General features: G+C 42.0%; 1 protein-coding gene and 1 long non-coding RNA gene across 8 annotated transcripts in view; one reads left to right on the top strand and one right to left on the bottom strand.

Annotated features, from left to right (window-relative positions):
* The window catches only part of gli2a (GLI family zinc finger 2a), a 405,451-nt gene that overhangs the window by 237,022 nt on the left and 144,795 nt on the right, over window positions 1-23,634 (top strand). For all 6 annotated transcript variants that reach the window (XM_043694210.2, XM_043694206.2, XM_087989319.1 and 3 more), the window contains one exon: window positions 13,957-14,062. In XM_043694210.2, the coding sequence (XP_043550145.1) occupies window positions 13,957-14,062 (106 nt within the window). The remainder of the gene's footprint in view (window positions 1-13,956; window positions 14,063-23,634) is intronic.
* Window positions 13,959-23,634, bottom strand: part of LOC148149669 (uncharacterized) — a 50,409-nt gene continuing 40,733 nt past the window's right edge. The window contains exons 3-4 of one of the 2 annotated variants that reach the window (XR_015757729.1): window positions 16,363-16,559; window positions 13,959-14,417 (exon numbers count right to left, since the gene is read on the bottom strand). This is a non-coding gene — a long non-coding RNA (uncharacterized LOC148149669). The remainder of the gene's footprint in view (window positions 14,418-16,362; window positions 16,560-23,634) is intronic. The other variant, XR_015757730.1, reaches the window with a different exon arrangement.

Here is a 23,634-nt window from a genome sequence, read left to right as displayed (position 1 = left end):
TACAATTCTGGTCTCCTTCCTATCGGAAAGATGTTGTGAAACTAGAAAGGGTTCAGAAAAGATTTACAAGGTTGTTGCCAGGGTTGGAGAATTTGAGATATAGGGAGAGGCTGAACAGGCTGGGGCTGTTTTCCCTGGAGCGTCGGAGGATGAGGGGTGACCTTATAGAGGTTTACAAAATTATGAGGGGCATGGATAGGATAAATAGGCAAAGTCTTTTCCCTGGGGTGGTGGAGTCCAGAACTAGAGGGCATAGGTTTAGGTGGGAGGGGGAAGATATAAAAGACACCTAAGGAGCAACGTTTTCATACAGAGGGTGGTAAATGTATGGAATGAGCTGCCAGAGGATGTGGTGGAGGCTGGTACAATTGCAACATTTAAGAGACATTTGGATGGGTATGTGAATAGGAAGGGATTGGAGGGATATGGGCCGGGTGCTGGCAGGTGGGACTAGATTTGGTTGGGATATATGGTCGGCATAGACAGGTTGGACCGAAGGGTCTGTTTCCGTGCTGTACATCTCTATGACTCTAAGTGAGTTGATGCCTGTGCAGGTCAAGGTATCCACTCATGTCGTCCAGCAGATATTTGTAAACTCATTGCTAGAACTCCAGAACCCTGCATTAGTGAGGTCACCGAGGCTTCTATTTCCTCCACTTGTCTCTTTCCATCACTTACACCAAGACCTGCACTGAGTGGGGTGGGTGGGAGTTGAATGTGTCCTGGGGAGAGAGGGGTGCATGTGGGGGATGCTGCCAATCAACCTGGCACCTTAACAGCACCCTGTCATACCTTTCCATTTGTTTTAATAAGCTGCTCAAGGAATAAGCTATCGTATAGCCTACTCATTACATTAGTGCTGATGATTCACAAATATGTAATAAAGAAAACTAAATGTGACCCACTACCTTCCTAAAGAACAGACAAATATTTACACAAGGAGTTGTCTGTGGCAGAGTACCACGTGGTTTGCAGAAGAGTATTCTTGTTCTGACGCGTGGTTTTCGTGGAATTTTCCCTTCGGAATAATAGCTGTCAAATGATCTTCTTTTGCAAGAGCAAAATCACTTCCTTCCCACTTCACCTAGTAAATAACCTGGTGGTTCAAAGGAATGAAAATACCACTGTTAGAGCGAATCACGATTTCCGTTTTTTTTCAAGCGCTTGTCAGCTTTGACTACCCAAGTGCAGAATAGATTGAGGTTTGATGTTTCTTCAGCTGGTAGTGATCTTCCTACCTCCTTAGCATTAAATAATACCCCACCACCAGCTACAATTTGGCAGTTTCTGCTTGTCATCCAGAATTGCTCAAGTGGATTTTTTAAAGAGAAAGATGTGTACTGGTGTTCAGAGTTCATCCCCAATTTTGTGAAGGTTTTAGGAGGCACTGACCACAGCTTCAGAATGCACATCTCCTGGGCGTAAGACGCTGAATGCAATTTTCAGTACAAATAGTGCTCCATGCATAAGTGATCCATGGCTGATGCCACAGATTAGCGGGAATATCACTCCATACCATATCTAACCTGGGAGTGCTGATGTACTGAGATGGATAATGGGTCTGAAATTAAAATGAACATCCTTGTCTTCAATCCCTCCATGGCCTCATCTCTCATTATTTCAGCAAACTACTCCAGCCTGATAATTCTGAGAACTGTGCCATATTCCAATTTTGATCTTGCAGATCCACAATCTTAATCACTCCACAGTCTTCAGCGATCTGGACCATTGACCCTGAAATTCCTTCCTTAAACCTCTGTCCACTGATCCTGCCTTCTTGGAGTGTTACTTAAAAACCAACCTCTTTATGCAAGTTATTGGTCATCCAAACTCATCTTTTTTTTCTGTGGCTTGATGTTTATTTTACAACACCACAGTGAAATGGTTTGGGATGTGTTGGAAGTACTGCATAAATTCAAGCAATTGTTAAAAAGCAGAGAAAAATGTTCATCTCAAGCACTGACAATCAATCTTTTACCACTTAACGTACAAAAATTCCCCAACATCAGTTAACAAAAGCAAGACTGAGATTTCTGTTTTTCATTATTCTGACTTGGGAAATGAAGTGGTTTGGTTTCTAGCACCTTTAAAGAATCAAGGAGAAATTATCACAAACAATCTCTTGCCACTTTTTGTTTGATTTCTGATAGCCAGTTATGCGAACAGCCATGATTTCTTTGAATACCTCAATGTTCTGTCACTGAAAAATGACCTGGCGCATGGAGCCAGTTCATGTATTGTTAGGACAGATGCCAGTTTATTCTTCAGGAATTTCCTGTATGAGCCTCATTTCCTCTATTCCCCCAACTGAGCCAGAAAAGCTTTTTAATTACACTAAGAGGCAGCCCCGTAGGATATTATTATTGTCTGGCGACTTCCTGACAAGGTTGAAGTATAGGACACCAGTGTGCTTATTGTAGAAATGCGAGTGTCAGAGGAAGGGGAAAGAGATACATTGATCTTATCCACTCCTTGTGATGTAGGTGCTAACCCCCATTGTGAAGATGGAATGAAAAGACTCGAGACTAAATGCAGATACACACTTGTCATCTTTTAAAAACAAAAAAAGTCCAGGCTGCTGGTATGCACAACATAAAAAGGTCACCTTTTCAGAAGTTTTGCAGTCACAAACTCGCAACCAACTATAGCTGCTCTTGAGCTGTCTCTTCCTGACTACCAATGCATTGCATTCCATTTGTGAATGCCGTAAGGGATTTGCCCTGGTAAATCAGGTAAATGTAACCCTTGAACCCATGAGAGTGCTTTGCTTTTGTTCATCTCTATAAGCCAGAACAATGGAACTGTCTGGGTGATGAACTAAGCTTTCTTTGTAAAATCCCTCTGATTACAGGACCTGCTAACCCACAGTGGCCAATCAATGCTGCCTTCCATTCTGAAGAGACTGTTAAGAAGATCCCTTACTGTCAGGAATTTTCTGTTCCTTTTCGCTTCTTTAATAATTACTGTGAAAGGGAGTATTTAAATATGGAATGAAGTAAAAATGGAATTGATATTTATGTTTTCCCCACTTAGGGATGATTTAAAACACAACAGAGAAGACATAAGGTGGGAGGACTTTATGCAAACTCCAGTTGTATTTCATTTTTCAGAGTTTTACATGTGTTTGGCAGCTAAGACTGTTTAAGATTTTGTGTTCACGGAATTCCTAAACAGTGGAATGTTTACCGTGGACTGTCACTTCTTGTTGGATCAACTCTAAAAGGCGAAATATTTATTATAGATTTTGTCACCTCTCTTTGCTGGGTCAATCCTAAAACGAAAAGTGTTTGCTATAACGTCTCTCATTCCAGCTTGAAGGGTCAACCCTAAAATGAGGAATGTTTGCTGTAGGATTTGTAATGGCTAATTCTTGGATTAATCCAAAAACATGAAGAGGGTTTGGAGTGGCTATCTTTCAACAAAATTTGAGAATGAGGAATAATTTTGATAACTCTTTAATCCCTAACTCTAGCATCTATGCAGTTAGAGCAGATTGGTTTGAAATCGACAGTGTTTGTGTTACAAGACCTGTTGTGCTCAGCTGAAGTGACAATGTGACAACTTCAACGTGGAGTTACATAGCATTCAGGGCACAAAAACAGGCCATTTGGTCCATCTAGTGTGTCCTACTACATTTCCTCTTCTGAAGCTACTATAATAACAATGAATTTCCTTTTCCATTGGATGCTTAAAAGCAAAATATTAGGAATGCTGGAGATCTGAGTTAAAAATAGAAAGTGCTGGAGAAGCTTAGCATGTCCAGCAGTATCTCCAGGGAGAGAGTCGAGTGTGAAACAAAATTAGCTTTTCAATTCCGATATGATGGCTGTTGCCATACTTACTGAGTTTCTCTAGCATTTTATATTTTAAATCTATCTTCCCCTTGAGTACTTCTCTCCAGTTTGTCCCAGCCCCTCCCATGTGGTTGTGAGCTCCACATTATTACCACTGTTTTGGGTGAAGATGTTGTTTCTGAATTCCATCTTGGTGGCTATCTTATATTGATGGCCTTTATATATGCACAGAAGGTGCATAAGAACGAGATATATAAGTTCTTATATTTGTGGCATCATAAGTGATAAGTAACATTCATACCAACAAATTCCAAGCAATGACCATCTCCAATAAGAGACAATCTGATTCCCACCCCTTGACATTCAATGGTGTTACCATCGCTATCAACATCCTGGGGATTACCATTGACCAGAAAACACAACTGAACTCACAACATAAACACAATGGCTACAAGAGCTGGCCAGAGACTAGGAATACTGCTGTGATTTTCCCACCTCTGAACCCCCAAAGCCTGTCTACCATCTACAAGGCACAAGTCATGAGTGTGATGGAATACTCCCTGCTGGCCTGGATGGTTGCAGGTCCAAGAACACTCAATAAGCTTGACACCATCCAGGACAAAGTAACTGCTTGACTGGTATCACATCCATAAGCATTTAGTCCGTCCACCACCGATGGTCAGTAGCTGTAGCTTGTACTGATTACAAGATGAACTGCAGAAATTCACCAAAGATCCTCAGTCAGCATCTTCCAAACCACAACCACTTACATCGAGAATGACAAAGGGAACATGGGAACACCACTACCAGCAAGTTCCCCTCCAAACCACTCATAATGCTGACTTGGAACTATAAAATCAGAGAATTTTACAGTGGAGAGAAAAGTCATTCGACCCATTGTATCTGCAGCAGTTCCTCAAAGTGCTACCCAGCTAGTCCCATTCTTCAGGCCTATCTCTATAGCCTTTTAAATCCATCACTTTCAAATATATATCCAGCTCTCTTTTGAAACCTCCTATGGGACCCACCTCCATCACTCCCCCATTTAGCACATGCCAAATCCTAACATCTCTCTGAGTAAAAATATTTCTCCACATCTCACTCCTAGCTCTCTCACTGACAATTTTGAAATTGTGACTCCTTGTTACTGACATACCAATGAGTGAAAGCAGAAAATTTGTCTTTACCCTGTCAAAGTTGTTCATAAATTTGAACACCTCCTTTTAATCTTCTCCGTTCCAGGGAGAATAAGCCTAATTTCCCTAATGTTTCCTTGTACCTAAAATCTCTCATTCCTGATACTGTTTCAGTAAATCGTCTTTGCACTCTCTGCAGAGCTTTAGCATCCTTCCTTAAATAAGGTGCCCAAAACTGAACACAATACTCTGAATGTGGGCTGACCACATTTGTAGAGGTGTAGTATCACTTCCTTGCTTTTATACTCTATGCCTCTATTTATAAACTCATGGATCCTATAGTCTTCTTAACAACTGTTTCAACTTGCCTGGCTACCTTCAGAGAATTGGGCAAGTGAACCCCGAGATCCCTCTGCTCCTGTATATCCCACAAAGTTGTACTGTTGAGCCTGTATTATCTCTGTGTTTCTTCTCTAACATTTCATTGCATTGAGTTCCATCTGCCAGATGTCTGTCCATTTGACCAACTTGTCAATGTCTCTCTGAATTTGTTCAGCATCATCCTCTCAATTCTCCTGAGCTTTGTTTCATCTGAAGTTTAGAGATTTTGCCCTCAACACCTATCACAAAATTGTTTATATGAATTAGAAGTAGCATGTGTCCCAACACTGATCCCTGGGGAACACCACCTTTACCTCATCTCCAATTTGAGAAATGCCCATCCATACCTACCCTCTTTTAGCCAACGTCTAATCCATACTGCCAAGGACTCATCAATCCCAAATTTCTTATTTGCTAACCAGCCTGCCATATGGCATCGTATCGAATATTTTCTAAAAGTCCAAATATACAACATCCACAGCACCACCCTCCTCCACTGCCTGTGTCACCTCATTATAGAACTCAATTAAATTTGTCAGACATGGCCTGTCCTTGAAAAAGCCGCGTTGACTGTCTTATGGCAACTATGTATCATTGTTCCTTCACTATCGCTGGGTCAAGATCCTTTAATTCCCTCCCTAAGGACATGATGGGACAACCTACAGTGCATGGATTGTATCATTTCAAGAGGCCAGCCCACCACCACCTTCTCAAGGGCAACTAGGGATGTGCAATAAATGCTGGCCAGCAAGCGAAATCTATATCCCACAAATGATTTTTTTTAAATCAAGGGGTATGAAAGGAAACCAAATACATGGAAATGACATAGAGAATCACCATGATCATGCTGAATGGTAGTGCAGGCTTGAAGGGCTGAATGACCTACTCCTGTTCCTAGGTAAAAACAATGACTGCAGATGCTGGAAACCAGATTCTGGATCAGTGGTGCTGGAAGAGCACAGCAATTCAGGCAGCATCTGACTACGCCTGTTCCTAGTTTCAATGCTCTCTTTTACAAGAAGCCAACATTGTGTCTGTGTCCACTCTTAAAATATGCATAATTTTAAAGACCATTATTAGGTCACTCCTTAGCCTTTTTTCAACAGAAACGTAAGCTAGGCCACCCATCCAATATTTAGCCATGCTTTTCCAGTGTTGTACATGTAAATCTCCTCTGCTCCCTTTCGCTCTGTATCTTTGGTTATATGATAAGGAGAACTGCACACAACACACATCAGTCGGTCCAACCAACATTAGGTAAAAGTTTAGTGTAACCCCATCTTTTCATTTCCATTTCTATGAAAATAAAGCTTATCCCTTGCTTTGTTTTTGCTAACGCTGTGGTATAACTTCTAGTGATCAATGTATTTGTACTTGGATCCCTTTGACCCTCTATCCCACCTAGAGTAGTAGTTTCCAAGTGATAAGTGAACTTTCTCTTCTTTTGCCTTTGGTGACTGTTCAGGTTGCATTGCAAACTCAGCTCTATGTGTACACAATAGCCCCCGATAGCAGCCATAAGTGTGAGGCACTGATGCTTAGTTGCCAATGATGTGAATAAGCCATATATCAAGTGTAAATGCAACATGAAAGTGCTTGTCACGGTTTCACTAGGCCCAGGTTCTCTGAAAGCCACAGCTCGCTCACCTTCAGCATACCTGTTCCCAGACCAAACATTGAGTGCAGAAATTTTCTTGCCTTCAGCAATAACTTGACTGTGATAGTTGGGAGATTCTGTTTGTTCGATTGAAGTAGACTGAAGGTGAAGATATTTACAGGGAAACTCTACCTGGCACAGGTCAATATTTATCCCTCAACCAACATTGCTGACACAGTTTATCAGTTCATTAATGTTGCCTTGCTATTTGGGAAATCTTATCATCGGATTGTTACAGGACACCAGTGATTACACTACAACAGTCTTTGTTTCACTGTGAAGTTTAGGACATTGTGATCATGAAGATGCTGACAGTCTTTTCCTTTCCAACACCTTGGTAACAATCGATACCCAGGAAAACAACCTCTTGTCTGTCTGGTTTTATATTGGAATCAGCAATTTAAATGAGATAAAGTCCATGAGACCACTACAGTTCCTTCATGGTCAAAAGTGAATCAGCAGTTGGGATGTCTGGAGCAAAAGCGAATGCTGGAAATCTGAAATATAAACAGAGAAACTCAGCCGGGCTGGCAGCATCTGTGGACAGAGAAGCAGAGTTAATGTTTTGAGTCTGGTATGACAACCAAAGAGTCACAATGGACTCAAAATGTTAGCTCCGTTTCTCTTTCCTCAGATGCTGCCAGACTTGCTGAATTTCTCAAGAATTTCTGATTCTTATTGGAGCAGAAACACTACTAGTTCTAAGCCAGCAATCAAAATAATTAAACCTTAGAGTCTTGGAAAGTCATAGAGATTTACAGCATTGACAAGGCCCTTCAACCCATTAGGTAAAACTAACATAGCTAACTGCCAAAACAGATCAGTCTATTTTTCAATTGCTCAGATAGCATGGTAATAAGTATTACAACAATTTTTCTATTAATGCAATGGTTTGCTGATCATGCCTGTCACATAACACATGACCAAAGCCCCATATTTTTGGTTCTCAATTAACCTTGTCAATGACACAAGGTTAAATATGATTTAAAAAGAAAAAAATGCTTTGATACCAACTGTCAGTGTGTGTGGCTTTGTTTTCTTTTTGCTTCATCTCTTGTGCCATTAGCTTAGCGTTACTTTGTGAAAGGGTTAAGAATTTTTAAGAAGGATGAGCCTCTGAGTTCTTTCTCATTTCACCCAGTTTGCATTGTTTTCGAACTTGGACTCTGAGCCCATTTCAGGTCAATGCAGCGACAGGTGCTCACTGACCTGTCACCTCAGGCTGTAAATCAAACTGATTTGCAGCGTTCGAAAATCAGAGGCTGATAAATAGCCTTCTGAATTCAGAACATGAGTGTGGAGCTCCCTGAACATGATCAGCTTCGAGCTGTTCTTTTGGTGCTGTGCTTAAACATGCCAGTGGAGCTGTGGGGTGGCAACTTAATTGCACAAATACTCACAGCGTGCTTCTTTAATCTTGATCGTTGCTTGAAAGAGGAGATCAGTGAAGTGGAGGGATAAATAGAAAATGGGTACGTTTTCTGAGGAAAAGCACAGGGACAACCTTTAGAGTACTGCGTACAATTCTGGTTGCCCCTCTATAGGAAGGATTTTGTTAAACTAGAAAGGGTTCAGAAAAAATTTACAAGGATGTTGCCAGAATTGGAGGGTTTGAGTTATAAGGAGAGGCTAGAATGACATTTTTTTCCCTGGAGCATCGGAGGCTGAGGGATCACCTTATGGAAGTTTATAAAATCGTGAGGGGCATGGAAATGGTGAATGGCCACGGTCTTTTTCCTAAGGTGGCAAAGTCCAAAACTAGTGGGCATAGGTTTAAAGTGAGAAGGGCAAGATTTAAAAGGGACCTGAGGGGCAACGTTTTCACACAGAGGGTGGAGCATATATGCAACCAGTTGCCAGATGAAGTGGTAGATGCAGGTACAGTTACAACATTTAAAAGACATTTGGACAGGTACATGAATAGGAATGTTTAAAGGGGTATGGGCGAAATCAAGGCAAATGGGGCTGGATCAGTTTAGGATATCTGAGTTGGACTGGAGGGTCTGTTTCCGTGACTCTATAACAAGAGCCCCACAAATAATCGACTGACCACAATGCTGTTGGATGAGAACTTGCTAGAGATTCAGAAATTGGGAGATTTCATTGATGGCAGGCTGCTGCAAGAGTGTGAGGTATCAAAATGCTTCTTTTTAAAAGTGGGAAGGGAAGATTTATTTTCATTTCCTATAATAAGCCACACAGAGGGTGGTGAAAGTCAGGAACTCCCTTCCTCCAAAACATGGTGGAAACTAATTCACTTTTAAGATTTCAAACCATGCACTTGAAAGCTTTTTGTTGGACAAAACTTTTGAAGAACATGAAGCCAAGGTGGAATTCAATTATGAATCAGTAATGATCAAATTGAACGTAGGAACAAGGTCAACTCTCATTCCCATTTGGCAGAAGACCATTTGGTGTAATGAACATCGAGGTTATATAGTCACATAAAGAACAGGATGGAGTTCAGTTTTTCAAGCATCCTGTTATAAAATGATCTCATGTACAAGTAACTGACTTCAGTTTTTTTTGTCAACATTGTCGTTTCATGAGTAGTTGTCACCAGCAGTTCAGGAAGGGCACGTACCTGTTGGTAAAGTTCACCAGGTTTGGGAAGGTTGGTTGTCCGCGACAGTGCTCAGTCATTGCAATACTGATCATGCCTGATGAATTGTACACTGATCTGAAAGCCCCACACATACTGTCGTGGAAAACTGCATTGCCTTCAAATCTCCCCCTTCCACCACTGCCTGTAATGCCTAACCTGCCAAAGCACTCACCATTTTCCTTGGGGTTTTCAGATTAGAATAAGTGTGACCTTTTTCAAAAAATTCTTGTGTGAATAGTAACTAAGGAACTGTTCTGTTTACCAGTGAGTGGAGAGTCAGTAATTTATGGACAATGCTTTAAGATAGGTGACAGATAAAGAAGAGGTGCTAAACTGGCTAGAACTCCAAGTAGAGAAGTCACTAGGCCCAGCTAGGTGGTATTCTAGCTTAGATTACTTTTAGATTAGATTATTTACAAGTCCACACCGACCCTCCGAAGAGCAACCCACCCAGACCCATTCCCCTACATCCAACACTACAGGCGATTTAGCGTGGCCAATTCACCTAACCTGCACATCTTTGGACTGTGGGAGGAAACCGGAGCACCCGGAGGAAACCCCCGCAGACACGGGGAGAATCTGCAAACTCCACCCAGACGGTTGCCTGAGGCAGGAATTGAACCCAGGTCTCTGGCGCTGTGAGGCAGCAGTGCTAACCAATGTGCCACCGTGCGCCCGTTTGCTGAAAGAGATGGCCTGGCAAGTTGAAACAGTTATTAAGAAGGCTTATAAAGGCGTAGAGTATCAAAGCAAGAAAGTGATGTTAGATCTCCACGAATCGTTGATCACACCTCATTTGGAGTATTGTGTTCTATTCTGAGCACCTTATTTGAGGAAGGATGCTAAAACCACAGAGAGAGTGCAAAGGAGATTTACCAGAATGAGACCAGGAATGAAGATTTTTAGATACAAGGAAAGATCAGAGAAATTAGGCTTATTCTCCTTGGAGCAGAGAAGATTAAGAGGTGATCTTACTGAGGTGTTCAAAATTATGAACAATTTTGAGAAGGTAAAGGAGGAGTTTCAGTTTCCACAGGTTAACATGTCACTTACAAGGGGTCAGAATTTCAAGATTGCCAACAAGAGAGTTAGGAAGGACATAAGGAGAAACTTCTTAACTCAGAGAGATGTTAGGAATTGGAATGTACTGCCTGCGAGAGTGGTGGAGGTGGATTACCATAGGAGGTTTCAAAAGATGGATACATATTTGAAAGTGATGAATTTAAGGGGCTATAGAGATAGGGCTAAAGAATGGAATTAACTGAGTAGTTCTTTTGGGAGCGGATGCAGACACGAAGGGTTGAATGGCCTCCTTCCGGACTGGAGAAAGTGAGGTCTGCAGATGCTGGAGATCAAAGTTGAAACTTTATTGCTGGAACAGCACAGCAGGTCAGGCAGCATCCAGGGCAAAGTTGAAACTTTATTGCTGGAACAGCACAGCAGGTCAGGCAGCATCCCGGACTGTAACATTCTGGAATTTTACATACAACACAAAACTAGACCAACTGGACCATGCCAACCAGATTTCCTGAGGTAAACTAGTCTCTTTTGCCAGCATTTATCTCAATATCCATCTAATCTTGCCTATTCATATACCCATCTAAATGTTTGTTAATTGTTGTACTTGTACCTGCCTGTACCACATCCTCTGGCAGCTCATTCCATACACACACCATCCTCTGCGTAAAACGTTGCCCTTCAGGTCTCTTTTAAATCTTTCCCCTCTCACCTTAAAACTGTGCCCTTTAGTTTTGGACTCCCCTATCTTGGGAAAGGACCTTCCCTATTCACCCTATCATGATGTTATAAACCTCTATAAGGTCACCCTTTGACCTCCTAAGTTCCGTGGAAAAATTGTCGTAGCCTATCCAGCCTCTCCTTATATCTCAAACCTTCCAGTCTCAGTAACATCCTCACATCCTTGTAAATCCTTTTTGCATTCTTTGCAGTTTAATAATATCCTTCCTATAGCAGGGTGACTAGAATTGGATACAGTGGCAAAAAAACAGCCAGTGGGGAGAAATGATATTTTTTACACAGTGAATTGAGATAATTGAGATTGAAGGCTGATGATAGCAAATTTAACGATTTGGATATTTACATATAAACTAGAATCACACAAGGATGGGGGGAAGGAACAAGGGTGTGGGATTAATTGCCAAGCTACTTCAAAGAACTGATACCTTGTAAATGGACTGAATGGCCTCCTATGCTGAATGCAATATCCACGTAATATCTGCAAGTGAATGCCATTTCCTAGTATTTATAATCTCTGTCACTGCTAGTTGCAAATTAAACACAAATCAACAACATTCCACACAAAGTTGAAGCAATCACATCTTATGTTAAACTTTGCGTACTCCAAGAAATTTCTTCAAGCCTTTACTTTTCATGGTAATTTTTCCCAAATTCATGTTAATAATCCTTAAGTATTTTGGCCAATTTTTATTTAAAAGTGTAACTTTTAAAGTCTTTTCTGTGAAAACAAAGAATGTATTTTCCCTTAGGAAGTGCCAGCCCATTGTCCATTCCAGGTTCTGTACACATTACCAGGTCAAAACTACACACAGTCTAGCCCAAAGTTGACCTGAGAGACAAGGAAGGTTCAGCTTGAAACAGTTAAGCACACTGTGTGCCGAAGAGGGTTCACTCTGACGTGGTCAGTGGTACAGTGTGTAACTGGGAAAGGTTCACCCTTGGTTAATCAGCTGGTGTGTTCCCTCTGAGCTGAACTCTACCACTCCACAGTTTGCTTTAACTCACTCAACTGTCATGTTTCCATGACCTAGTTCTGACAACATTTTTCTCCCAGACCTCAGTAGCCCGTTTGCTGTTTTCATGAGATTAATTCACTTCTGTTCTTCGCTCTGACCATTGCTAATGGTGTATGCACGTTGAATAAAGCTGTTTTTTTTTGCACCCCCTCTGTGGCTGGTGCAGCAGAACAGAGGTCTATTGTAATGGTGGCTTCACATATCCACAAGTGGCCAGACCCTAAGCCAATTGGTTTGATATGGTTTGCGCTGTTGGAGCTACAGAGAGGGCTTGACCTGTCTGACAGTGGGCAGTATTAGAAAAAGTGTGAATCCAACCAAATTCTTATTTGTTCATCAGACTGCATGAAATGCAGTATTGGGTCAGAACAATTTACTTGACACAGAATAGATTTAATGTCCTCACTCATGCCTTTACCCTATGTGACTTGTATCATCTAGTGTTGCCTCTTGTGATCACCTGTAGTGAAATTCTGAACCGTATCAGAATTGAGCTAAACAAGCCTAGGAATGGTCAGCCTTTTGTACCACACTGCACGAAATGGAGAGAGAGATAGACAGAGACAGAGAGAAACTATAATGCTTAATTTTTCGAGCCTTATGTAAAGACTGATTGAGCTGCTGTTCACGATTAAGATGGCTGTCAGTCTCTGAATGTGGCTTGTACTTTGACAGGTAAACATTAACACTGAGCTGAGCAGAGCTTACTGAACTATCAAAGCAGGAGATTGTATGATAAATGAAAAGCTGGGGGACTCTAATACATTTTGCTGTGCTTCAGCAGTTTCAATAACCAAAGGGTAGTCATCATCTGAAGTATGGGCAGAGGCAAGGAAGAGTTGACAGAGGGCTGTAATTTACTTTATAGCCACTTCAGCTGAGATGCGCTGAACCTCACATACTATTTCAGATGTAATTGGGCTGTGCTTGATGTAATGTTTTTGAACGTGATAACTCCGAATCCCCCATACTTAATCCCCCAAAGATTTAGGCATCATCTGTCTGATTAGAAGCAGCTGAAGTGGCCTCTGGTTGTAACAACCCAATCCTGCAGGAATCTCCATTAACATCCATACTGCAGGGTGCCAGCTGAAGTTTTACTCCTTCCCCACACAACCCTGCCACTGCCCCCAACACTTCCCCCTGCCCACACCAACACATACACACACACACATACACACACACGCATATACAAACCTTCCCAACTCAGCACTGGATCAGCTCCTGCATTCAGCACCAATTCTGACCTCTGCTTCCACTCTCCCAGCCCTGTCATGTTCTGTTTGTGTGTGTTGCACCAGTTCCTTTCGCACTTTCTACCATCTTTTAGAGTTCAAAGCATGTGTAGCTGCAGGTCTTTGTCAGAAACCCAGTTGGAGGCCTTTAATGTTTGTGATGTAGGAACGCTGTGAATGACTTTGATTATTTATTAATTCTGCTTCTCTTGTCTGATTCAGCCAATAGCAAACATGAAGCTCCTCATCTGTCTTTCTAGTGAGCATACTCCTGTTCTGAAATATCTACAGCCTTATGGGAACCGTTGCCTTTGAATGTTATCTTTCCACTTTATACTGCACTTTTTTTTAATGCCTGTTTTTCTTTATTTCAGCCTCGCACCACATTTTCCCAGCCTTCCACACGCCCATACCGATCGATATGCGGCATCATGAGGGGAGATACCATTATGAGCCTCACTCCATCCACGCCATTCACGGGTAGGTAAATGCTGCAAATGTTGGTTGTTTAACAGGATTGTATCCTTCTCACTTCTGATATGATGTTTGCACTTCATTGTCATTAATTTCCTTCTCGTTGCACAAGTTGTTGGACATTGTGACAAAGCACATCCATTGGGAAATGGGGAAACTTTACTTGCTACACATTTGCTGATGGCTGGTGGCCAATCCATGAGAGTCAAGGTTAATACTGAGGAGTACCATGAGCAGCCCCCACTACAATGATGTGACATGGATTTGTGCGCAGGATAGCTCAGGATCTTGGAGGAGTGAGGCGTGACAACCAGATCCTCCTCGCTGTCTTTGAAGCAACGTCTTTCATTATCAATGTAACCTGCAAATAAAAACAAAGTACTGTGGATGCTGGAAATATGACACAGAAACAGAAATTGCTGGAGAAACTCAACAGGTCTGGCACCATCTGTGGAGGAAAAGCACAGCCAACGGTTCAGGTCCAGTTTTGAAGAAGGGTCACTGAGCCCAAAACATTGACTCTGCTCTTCCTCCACATGTGCTGCCAGACCTGCTGAGTTTTTCCAGCAGTTTCTGTTTTTTGTTAAGCTGTAACCAGTTGTTCACGTGTAATAAGTTACATCCTGCTCAATAAATCTTCTAGATTCCACAAAGTGGTTTTCCACTGCCACACAAGATCACATTGGTGTGTGCATGGTGGACAGCAAACCTGCCAGGTGGCAAGATGCAGACCTGCATTAGCTGCACATGTGACATGGTGAGTAGCAGTGGGGCTGCCTGACATCTGACATGTTGGCAACAAGAGGCAGTCTTAAAGCTTTTCAGCAACCTCAGACTCAGCTTTAAGTCACCTACTTATGTAGCCATGGATCATCATCCTGGTGGCATGCATCGGTCGAGAGGTGATGCCACCATTTTGCACTTTTGTCAGTCTGCCCCCTGGCAGGCAATATAGGACACTCTTCAGGTATGCAACACTCGTCTATTCTTTGAACATGCTGGAGCCAGCGAAGTCACATTTGCTTGATGAGCATTAACACATTTAGGAGCTTTATCTTGAAAGGACTGTTTCATTGATCACTTTTATTCTTCACGAGATAACCTAAATGTGTCACGAACAGCAAAGGTGAAAGTCTTGATAATTGTAAATTATTTTTATTCATTTATGGGATGGGGGCAGTGTTAGTTGGTCATCATTTATTGTCCATTCCTAATTGCTCTGGAGGAGATGGCCTTGAGCTACCTAGTTGAACCTATGCAGGCTTTGGAATATAGATAGACAGTGCTATTCAGAGGGGAGTTCCAGGAGTTTAATTCAAATAAATGTGAGGTGCTGCATTTTGGGAAAGCAAATCTTAGCAGGACTTATACACTTAATGGTAAGGTCCTAGGGAGTGTTGCTGAACAAGAGACCTTGGAGTGCAGGTTCATAGCTCCTTGAAAGTGGAGTCGCAGGTAGATAGGATAGTGAAGAAGGCGTTTGGTTTGCTTTCCTTTATTGGTCAGAGTATTGAGTACAGGAGTTGGGAGGTCATGTTGCGGCTGTACAGGACATTGGTTAGGCCACTGTTGGAATATTGCATGCACTTCTGGTCTCCTTCCTATCAGAAAGGTGATGTGAAACTTGAAAGTGTTCAGAAAAGGTTTATAAGGATGTTGCCAGGGTTGGAGGATTTGAGCCATAGAGAGAGGCTGAACAGGCTGGGGCTGTTTTCCCTGGAGCGTCAGAGGCTGAGGGGTGACCTTATAGAGGTTTACAAAATTATGAGGGGCATGGATAGGATAAACAGACAAAGTCTTTTACCTGGGGTTGGGGAGTCCAGAACTAGAGGGCATAGGTTTAGGGTGAGAGGGGAAAGATATAAAAGAGACCTAAGGGGCAACTTTTTCACGCAGAGGGTGCTATGTGTATGGAATGAGCTGCCAGAGGATGTGGTGGAGGCTGGTACAATTGCAACATTTAAGAGGCATTTGGATGGGTATATGAATAGGAAGGATTGGAGGGATATGGGCCAGGTGCTGGCAGGTGGGACTAGATTGGATTGGGATATCTGGTCGGCCTGGACAGATTGGACCGAAGGGTCTGTTTCCATGCTGTACATCTCTATGACTCTATCTATGATTCTATGATTGTGACCCAGTGACAATAAGGAAAGTGTCAACAAGTCAGTTTGCTGTGTGTCTTAGAGAGGAACTAGGAAATGGTGATGCTCCCGTGCCTCTGTTGGCCTTACCACTCTAGGTGATAGAGGTCATAGATTTGGAAGGTGGAGTTAAAGAAATCTCGGTCAGTTACTGCAGTGTACCTTGTTGACGGCACAGACTGGTGCTGCTACTGTGCTTTGGGTGGTGAAGGCTGACTGTTGAAGTTGGTGAATGGGATTCCAATCGATGGGCTCTTCCCGTGGCTGTTTACAGCAGCAAAGTTTTGACACATTGTCCCATGACTACTTTCTTGATACTTACAGTCAGGAAGAAAAAAGTTACAAGTTTGATGCCTCAACTGAAAGAAAATAGGTGAAATTTAATTAAGTGACGCATTATCCAGTGCCGCACTCTCCTGTCCCATTTTAGCTCTCTTAAATTACCCTCCTGATGATGTACACCTTAATCAATCAAGGAGCTGATTGACATCAAGATTAACCACTCTGCACTAGCAGAGGCACCAAGATTGCCTCAGCGCTTTTTGTCCATTTTCTTGTGTGTTTCAGTTCCTTCCAGACCAGTATTGTGGATAACCATCTTTCTGGTTTAATCAAAAGACCCTTGTTGAATGAATAGTAGGAAATATACTGCATTACTGCAGCTATTTACAGATTACGTGAATATGACCTACACCCAGAGATTGCTAGGGGCACACGAGCTTCAGGTCCTACTGCTTCCCTCTTTGCATTCCCAGGGCCTCAAGAGATCATCACTGAGTGTGGTGCTTACTGCATTCAATGAACTATTGCCCCTTTCAAATTCCCATGCTACAAGCCTCTTCGTCGGACTCTGTCTAAGCTGAGGAACTTGGTGAAAGGCATCTCAGGTGCATCCTACGTTTATAGATGGGGACTTTTTCTCATTTCCTGCTGCCTTAGTTGTGCCACAGTGTTCTGTGTTCCCCTTCCAAAAGATATAGACTTGCTCAGGGCTTTACAGCACTTTGCCATCTTAAGATAACTTGCACAACTAACTTAAGTATGTCAGACTGTCTCTGTTGAATAGAGGAGCTGTGTATTATTTGAATGAGGATCAAGACTGCAGAAAACTAAAGAACAGAGGGATTTGGGGGTTCAATAATCACGAGAACAAGCATTCTAGTTCAGTGGATAATAGGGAAGGCAAATGCAATGTTGCCCTTTGTTTTAAAGGGAATGGAGTATAAAAGCAGTGAGATTTAGCTAAAAATGATGGAAGGCACTGCACAGACCACAATTGGAATCCTGTGAACTGTCTTAAAGCCCTTATTTAAGGAAAGATAAACTGGCATTGGAGTCAATCCAGAGAACGTTCACTCGGCTGATACTGTATTGAGGGACTGTTTTATGAATGGTGGTCGAGTAGATTGGGCCTCCTATTGTTGGAATATAGAAGAATGAGAGGCAAACTTATTGAAACATCCAAGATTCTTTGGGGGATTGGCAAGGTTTGTGTGTGGAAAGGTTGTTTCCACTTGTGAGAGAGCCTAAGACTAGAGGCTATATTCTCAGAATAAGGGGTTCACTGGAGATGAAGAGGAATTTATTCTCCCAGAGGGTTGTGAATCTGTGGAATTCTTTATTCCAGAGGGCTGTTAAAGCTGGGGCATTGTGTATATTCAAGGTTGAGATAGACAGACCTTTAATCAATAAGGGAATTAAGGATTATCGGGAAAAGACAGGCAAGTGAAATGAAGGAACAGCCATGATCTAATTGAATGGGGAAGCAGACTTGATGGGCTGAAACGCTTATTTTGGCTCCTATATTTGATGGTCTTTTGTCCAGGACAAGGTTGTTTGTGTGTTTATGAGATTATTGCACATGGTGACCAGAGCAGTTCTCCAAGTGGTTGTAGGTGGGGAATATGACAGTCAAACTGACACTCCTAACACGTATTCACTGATCCCCAACTGGGAGCTTGGAGCCTTTGGCTTCTCAACTCCGAAACATGGGGAAGCTAAGGATTATTGTAACATCCTAACTGCTTTCTAACACTGCGGCTTTTCTAATAAGTAGTCTGCAATTTTATCTGTGTCTGACTAGCTGTACCTTGAAGGCTAACAGCGAACAGCTCGTATTAGCTTCTGGAAGGCTTTTTTTTAAAGAAAAATCTCAACCAAAAATAGATTCTCAAGGTAGTTCATTCAACAGCCCTGGTTAACTGAGTGAAGCAGGCAGGTTCAACCCACAGAGACCCCAGGGTCCCAGTCCTCTGATTTGGGCTTGTCTGACCACAAAGCATGTACCTTCTTGCTTGCATGACATGGTCCTCATACCATGGCTTCTGTGTATGGCTTCTTTTAATTACCTCCCCCAACATTATTGCAATATAGCTACCTTGGGGAGAATCTTGTACAGTCAGACTCCATTCTTGATCACTCGAGAATCTCTGCTCTTCGAGAGGTCTTTATAAAAGCAAGTTCTAATCGCAACAGGAATTAGCACAGTAATGTAAGAAATGCAGGAAACCTGTTTAATGATTGAAGAGTCCACATAACACTGCAGAAACTTTTATTGTGATTTTAATCCGTGTGTGTGTGCATGTGCAATTGAATCATTGAGCACAGCTACAAATGATTTCATGCCCTTCACCAGAACTGTGCTAAAGAAAGTCACAGCTGAAGCATTGATCCTTTCAAAGACTGACTGGCATTCTGCATATTTCCACTTAGACTTCCACTTTAGATTTGCATTCGGAAAGTCACAGAAGAAGGCTGCTATTCAGCCCATCATGACTACACCAGTTCTATTATCCAGTGTCAACCTCCATGTCCCTGCACACCATTTCTGTTTAAATAATCTAATGCCCTTTTGAATGCCTCAATTGGACCTGCCTCCACACTTCCAGACAGCATTCCATACCCTAACAACTCACTGTGTGAAAACGGTTTTTCTCACATCACCCATGCTCATCACTTTAAGTCTTTGCCCTCTCATTCTTTTTTCTATTGCGAATGGGAACAACTTCTCCCTACCTATTCTATCCAGCCCACACATGATTTTGAAAATGTCTATTGAACTTCCTCTCAATCTTCTTCTCTCCAAGAAGAACAGTCCCAACTTCTTCTTCATTACTGAACTTGTTTTATTTGCTTTTAAAGTCTTTAAGACAGAGTCACAGACTCCGTTCAGATATATTCTTGGATCATCCCTCACCACAGCTCCACCCTAACTTCCTGCTGCTAGCTCTCCACGTATCCCTGGTTGTCCTTCAGAGTTAAATTGGAAAGCATATGGTGTGATTCTTGGTCCTTCCTCATGCAGCCCTTTTGCTCCAACTCCAATACCATTATAACAGACAAAGAAAAGCATTCAAGTAAAATAAACAAAATCGTAGGGACATTTTTTTTCTCTTTGTCTTTAATTACTAAATCTCTAGGTTTTTTCCCCTTCTTGCTGAACTGCATTCCTTGAGACTCTAGAATTGGCAACCCTATATTAAGACCTATGAGCCTTTGGAAAAGACAGATAAACTTGCAACTACACAGTTGAGTTAATGTTTTTCCAAGACTGCTTATTGCCAGACACAACTTTGTCTGCACCCATATTTGACAATTTAGTCTCATAAATATCCCTGCTCAAAATCACAGCACAGTGACTCACCAGATACATTAACTAAACAGCAATGGCCATTTAAGCCCATTTCGGTTCTAAGCCAAATATCATTGTATAAACATCAGTGCACATCTGAATGGTTCCCCTATCCACAATTGTTAAGGATACAGAAACGTCACGAGCTATTTAATCAGGAATTATTCTCTGTCATAGTCAGTGAAATTTAAATAAGCAAAATTTCCATAAAGAGAACACAGCAAGCCAAATGCATCACTGTTCCCCAATCAGCTTTGACTGAAACCTAAGTACATCAGTTCTACTTGGGTTCTTCCAGCCAAAGGATAGTATTTATGTCTCTTAGTAACAGGATACAGTAAAAGTTGGCTGCACGCAACAAATTCTGTGCAGTAGAAGCAGACACGACATGATTTGCAGGAAGATCATGTTGAATTTTAGTCAATTGGGCTAAATCCAATCCGTAAATACTGTAAGTAGTTACTGCGGCTGTTAACAGGGAATTGACTTTTTGTCAATTCATTTTGTGCTAATGAAGTATCTTTTGGCAACAAACTGCAAAAACTGAACAATTCTGAAATTTCAAGACACATATCCTAAAACTGGAATGCCTTATGATAAGTATGTCAGCAAAGAACAAATATTGAGTTCCAGGTTTTGGCAGCTCTGTTCAAATGTGAACAACAATTTGTTTTCATATACCAATGTGCTTAATTAACTTTAGAGTTTTTCCGTGAATTCCTGGACCTTGATGGCTCATAAATTTGCTCTTCTTATTGCACCCAATAAGATCATTGTTAAGCAATTAGATAAGGCCAATCATAAATATTTTCCTTGCTATAGAACAGTCTTTTTTTCTTCCATGGGAATCCTTCAAGTGTGCTTGAACTGAATGTTTTGCCAGGGCCATTTCGCAGGGCAGATAAGAGTCAATCATATTTCAGTGGGTCTGGATTCACATGTAGGCCAGACCAGGTAAGGATGGCAGATTTATTGTCCTAAAGGACATTCGTGAATCGGAAGGGTTTTTACAACAATTGAAGATGAGCGTTATGGTCATGATGGTGAGATTTCCAGATTTACCATGTTGTGGCTTTGGTGGACACTGTAAAAACAATCATGGCACTTTGTTGTTGGTGGTTAATAATCATCAAGGACCTAGCTTTTGGCAGACATCAGTAGAAAATACTTATTTCAAATGAGAGGTATTGACCTCTCATGTTATGTTATGTTGGTTAGTGCTCCCTCAATGCACACTTTAAAATACCCAATGGGTACAATTAGCAAGAGCTCCCTCACAGGGTACAACAATCTAGGCATTACTATCCTTCAAATGGTACAATTTGAGATCAGCTTACCCCTTCCTGACACTCAACAGAGTACAGTCTCCTGGCAGAATTGAAAAGAGAGGTCTCCCAGCATTCACTAGCGCAATCCTATCACCTAGCAACAGAAGAAAATGATGGCAAACCCAAGGCCATATTGTATGCTTGCAGAATAAGTCAAATTCTACTTTTATTTGCACAATTCCAGGATCTTTACGAGTGGCAGAGTCACTTTCAATTTAAATTCTTTGTTGTGACATATATTTTGTTCCAAAAATACAGTGAAGAGTGTTGCATAGTGTCACTACTCTCCAGCACCATCTTAAAACACAAAAGAAAAACCTAAACAAAGAAAATAAAGGCAAAAAAGTGAAGAAATAGAGAAAAAGTGTTCAACTTTAAAGTCCTTCTTGTTAAGTACTCTGTCATGGGCCATGGGTCTGGTGGCTAGGCATGGATTCCCTTCACCACTGTGCGGCTGCTGCTTGAACAAACATTGCCACTCTTGGGCACCATCTCGCCTCCATCAATGCCCTCGCCACTATGACTCCTCACTGGACCTCATCACTGCAGACATCGCCAATGCCACCAGGTACCGCCCAAACTCAACTCCACCACTACCATGAGTCTGCTTCGGCCCACCTCACGAATGCAGCCACTGCTGATGCTGCTAGATCTTGTGCTAGGCCCATTCTTCACCTCCATTAGGTTATATTTAGGGCCATTACTTTCTCATGATTCAGTATGTAATTCCATCTTTATCGGGATCTTTCCTGACGTTTTGGGCTAATCGAAATCTGCAATTTCATCTGCTGTTACCAACAGAAGAAGAACTCGGTGGATTTGGATAGGATCTACTTATGATAAATTTATATTTGCCCACCCAATTTTACTCAGTGTAAAAGCCATTTACAGAAACATTGGTCTTAAAGCTTTTAGCATGAAAAAGGGAAAATACCACCTGCTTGAATCACTGTCTAGCTGTGGCCAAATTGATCACTCTAGAGTTTGACATCTCGCCAATTTACAAGGTTGGTGGTTCAAATCTCAGGCCTCTCCCTGCAAGTAGTGTTGGCTGTGATTAACATTACTTTGGGTAATCCTTCATCTGATTATTCTAACTGATTGGCTATATTACTCTCGGTTAATCCTTTGAACCCAATCCTCAAGCCAATGCCTTCAGAAAAAACCATAGGATGAAGCAGCAATTTAATGTGGATTTGTGGCTTTTAGCTGTGAGTGGGGGTGGGGTGCAGCAGGTGCCTTTGAGTCATTCACAACTATTCATCCTTTTCAGATTTATTTCTGATTTGTTCTTCTTTTAAAATTAGACTTTTTAAGGTATTTTAGGTGAGGAATTAAGTGCAGTCGTCTGAATTTGGACATTTATGTGTGTGTGTGAGAGTGAGTGAGACTGGGGGTTGGTGGAACGGGGGGGGGGGCAAGGCTTGGTGAGTCTATGACGGGGGATCCTCACTTAATCAGTAAAGAGGGTGTCAGATAGCGAACCCAATACCTGCCCCTCACCCACATCCTTATTAAGGACTTGGTGGGAAGTTTCATCAAGGGCCTTCCTTCCCTACTGCCAATTGAAGCTCTTAAGTCATTGAGGAATGCTCATTGTCTTGTGGAGTGGAGGGATATCCTTAATTTACTGGTGCTTGTAATTGCCCCTCTGTTTCATTCCCCACCACCCAATGGCCCCCAAAGTCAAGATCCGCATCTTGTCCTTCTTCACCTCTGGTTCCTTGGCAATATCCTGGGCCTCTGGTGTATACAACCCTGGCCACAGCCCCCACCACTCCAATCGGCACTGCCTACAGTGCCAAGCGGCTGGCCTTTCCTTGGACCTCTGCCAGCCCCCACCTGGAATCCTTGAATGCTTGTCACAATTTTGTAAGCGCCTGATGGCCTTTTGTTGGGCCTTAGCCCAAAAGAGCCAGTGCAAGGTTTTCACCAGTCAGCAGGAGAGGGCTTCATTGACTCTATTAAATGCCTCCTGCCTTTCCCAGAGTAGATTGGTTGGAGGAGCGTTTGAGTGAAAAAGGCTCCATGGGGCAGCGCCGGCCTGGAAAGACACTCCATCTGAGCTGAAATCAAATCAGCCAGACAGTAGGTTCAAACAGTTCTGAAAGAAATCACACTATACTCGAAATGTAAACACTGTTTCTCTCTGCACAGGTGCAGCCAGACCTACTGAGCTTTTCCAGCATTTTATCTGTTTGTTTCAGACTTCCAGCATCTGCTGTATTTTGATCTTTTCTAAACAGATTCAAACTTAATGGAAATGACTAAAATGACTTAATGGAAATGACATGGAATTACTGACCTGAGTTGTAAGTTGTGTTTGATCCCTGGCTCTGAAAAGAGCTGAAATGGTTTATTTTTATCAGTCCCAATGTTGTGAAGCTGCTCCTGGCTCTCTGGCTTTTCAAAGTTATCCAGTGACTTGACGCAAAACTTTTACTATCAGTAATGTCAGTGTCACAGTTTGTATTC

This window comes from Chiloscyllium plagiosum, unplaced genomic scaffold (genome assembly GCF_037043375.1).
Source record: "Chiloscyllium plagiosum isolate Xiang-an unplaced genomic scaffold, Cpla_swu_hap1 HiC_scaffold_7, whole genome shotgun sequence".
In the NCBI taxonomy this organism is placed as follows: domain Eukaryota; kingdom Metazoa; phylum Chordata; class Chondrichthyes; order Orectolobiformes; family Hemiscylliidae; genus Chiloscyllium; species Chiloscyllium plagiosum.
The sequence above is the reverse complement of the archived record's forward strand: the minus strand, read 5'-3'. Positions and strand labels throughout refer to the sequence as shown.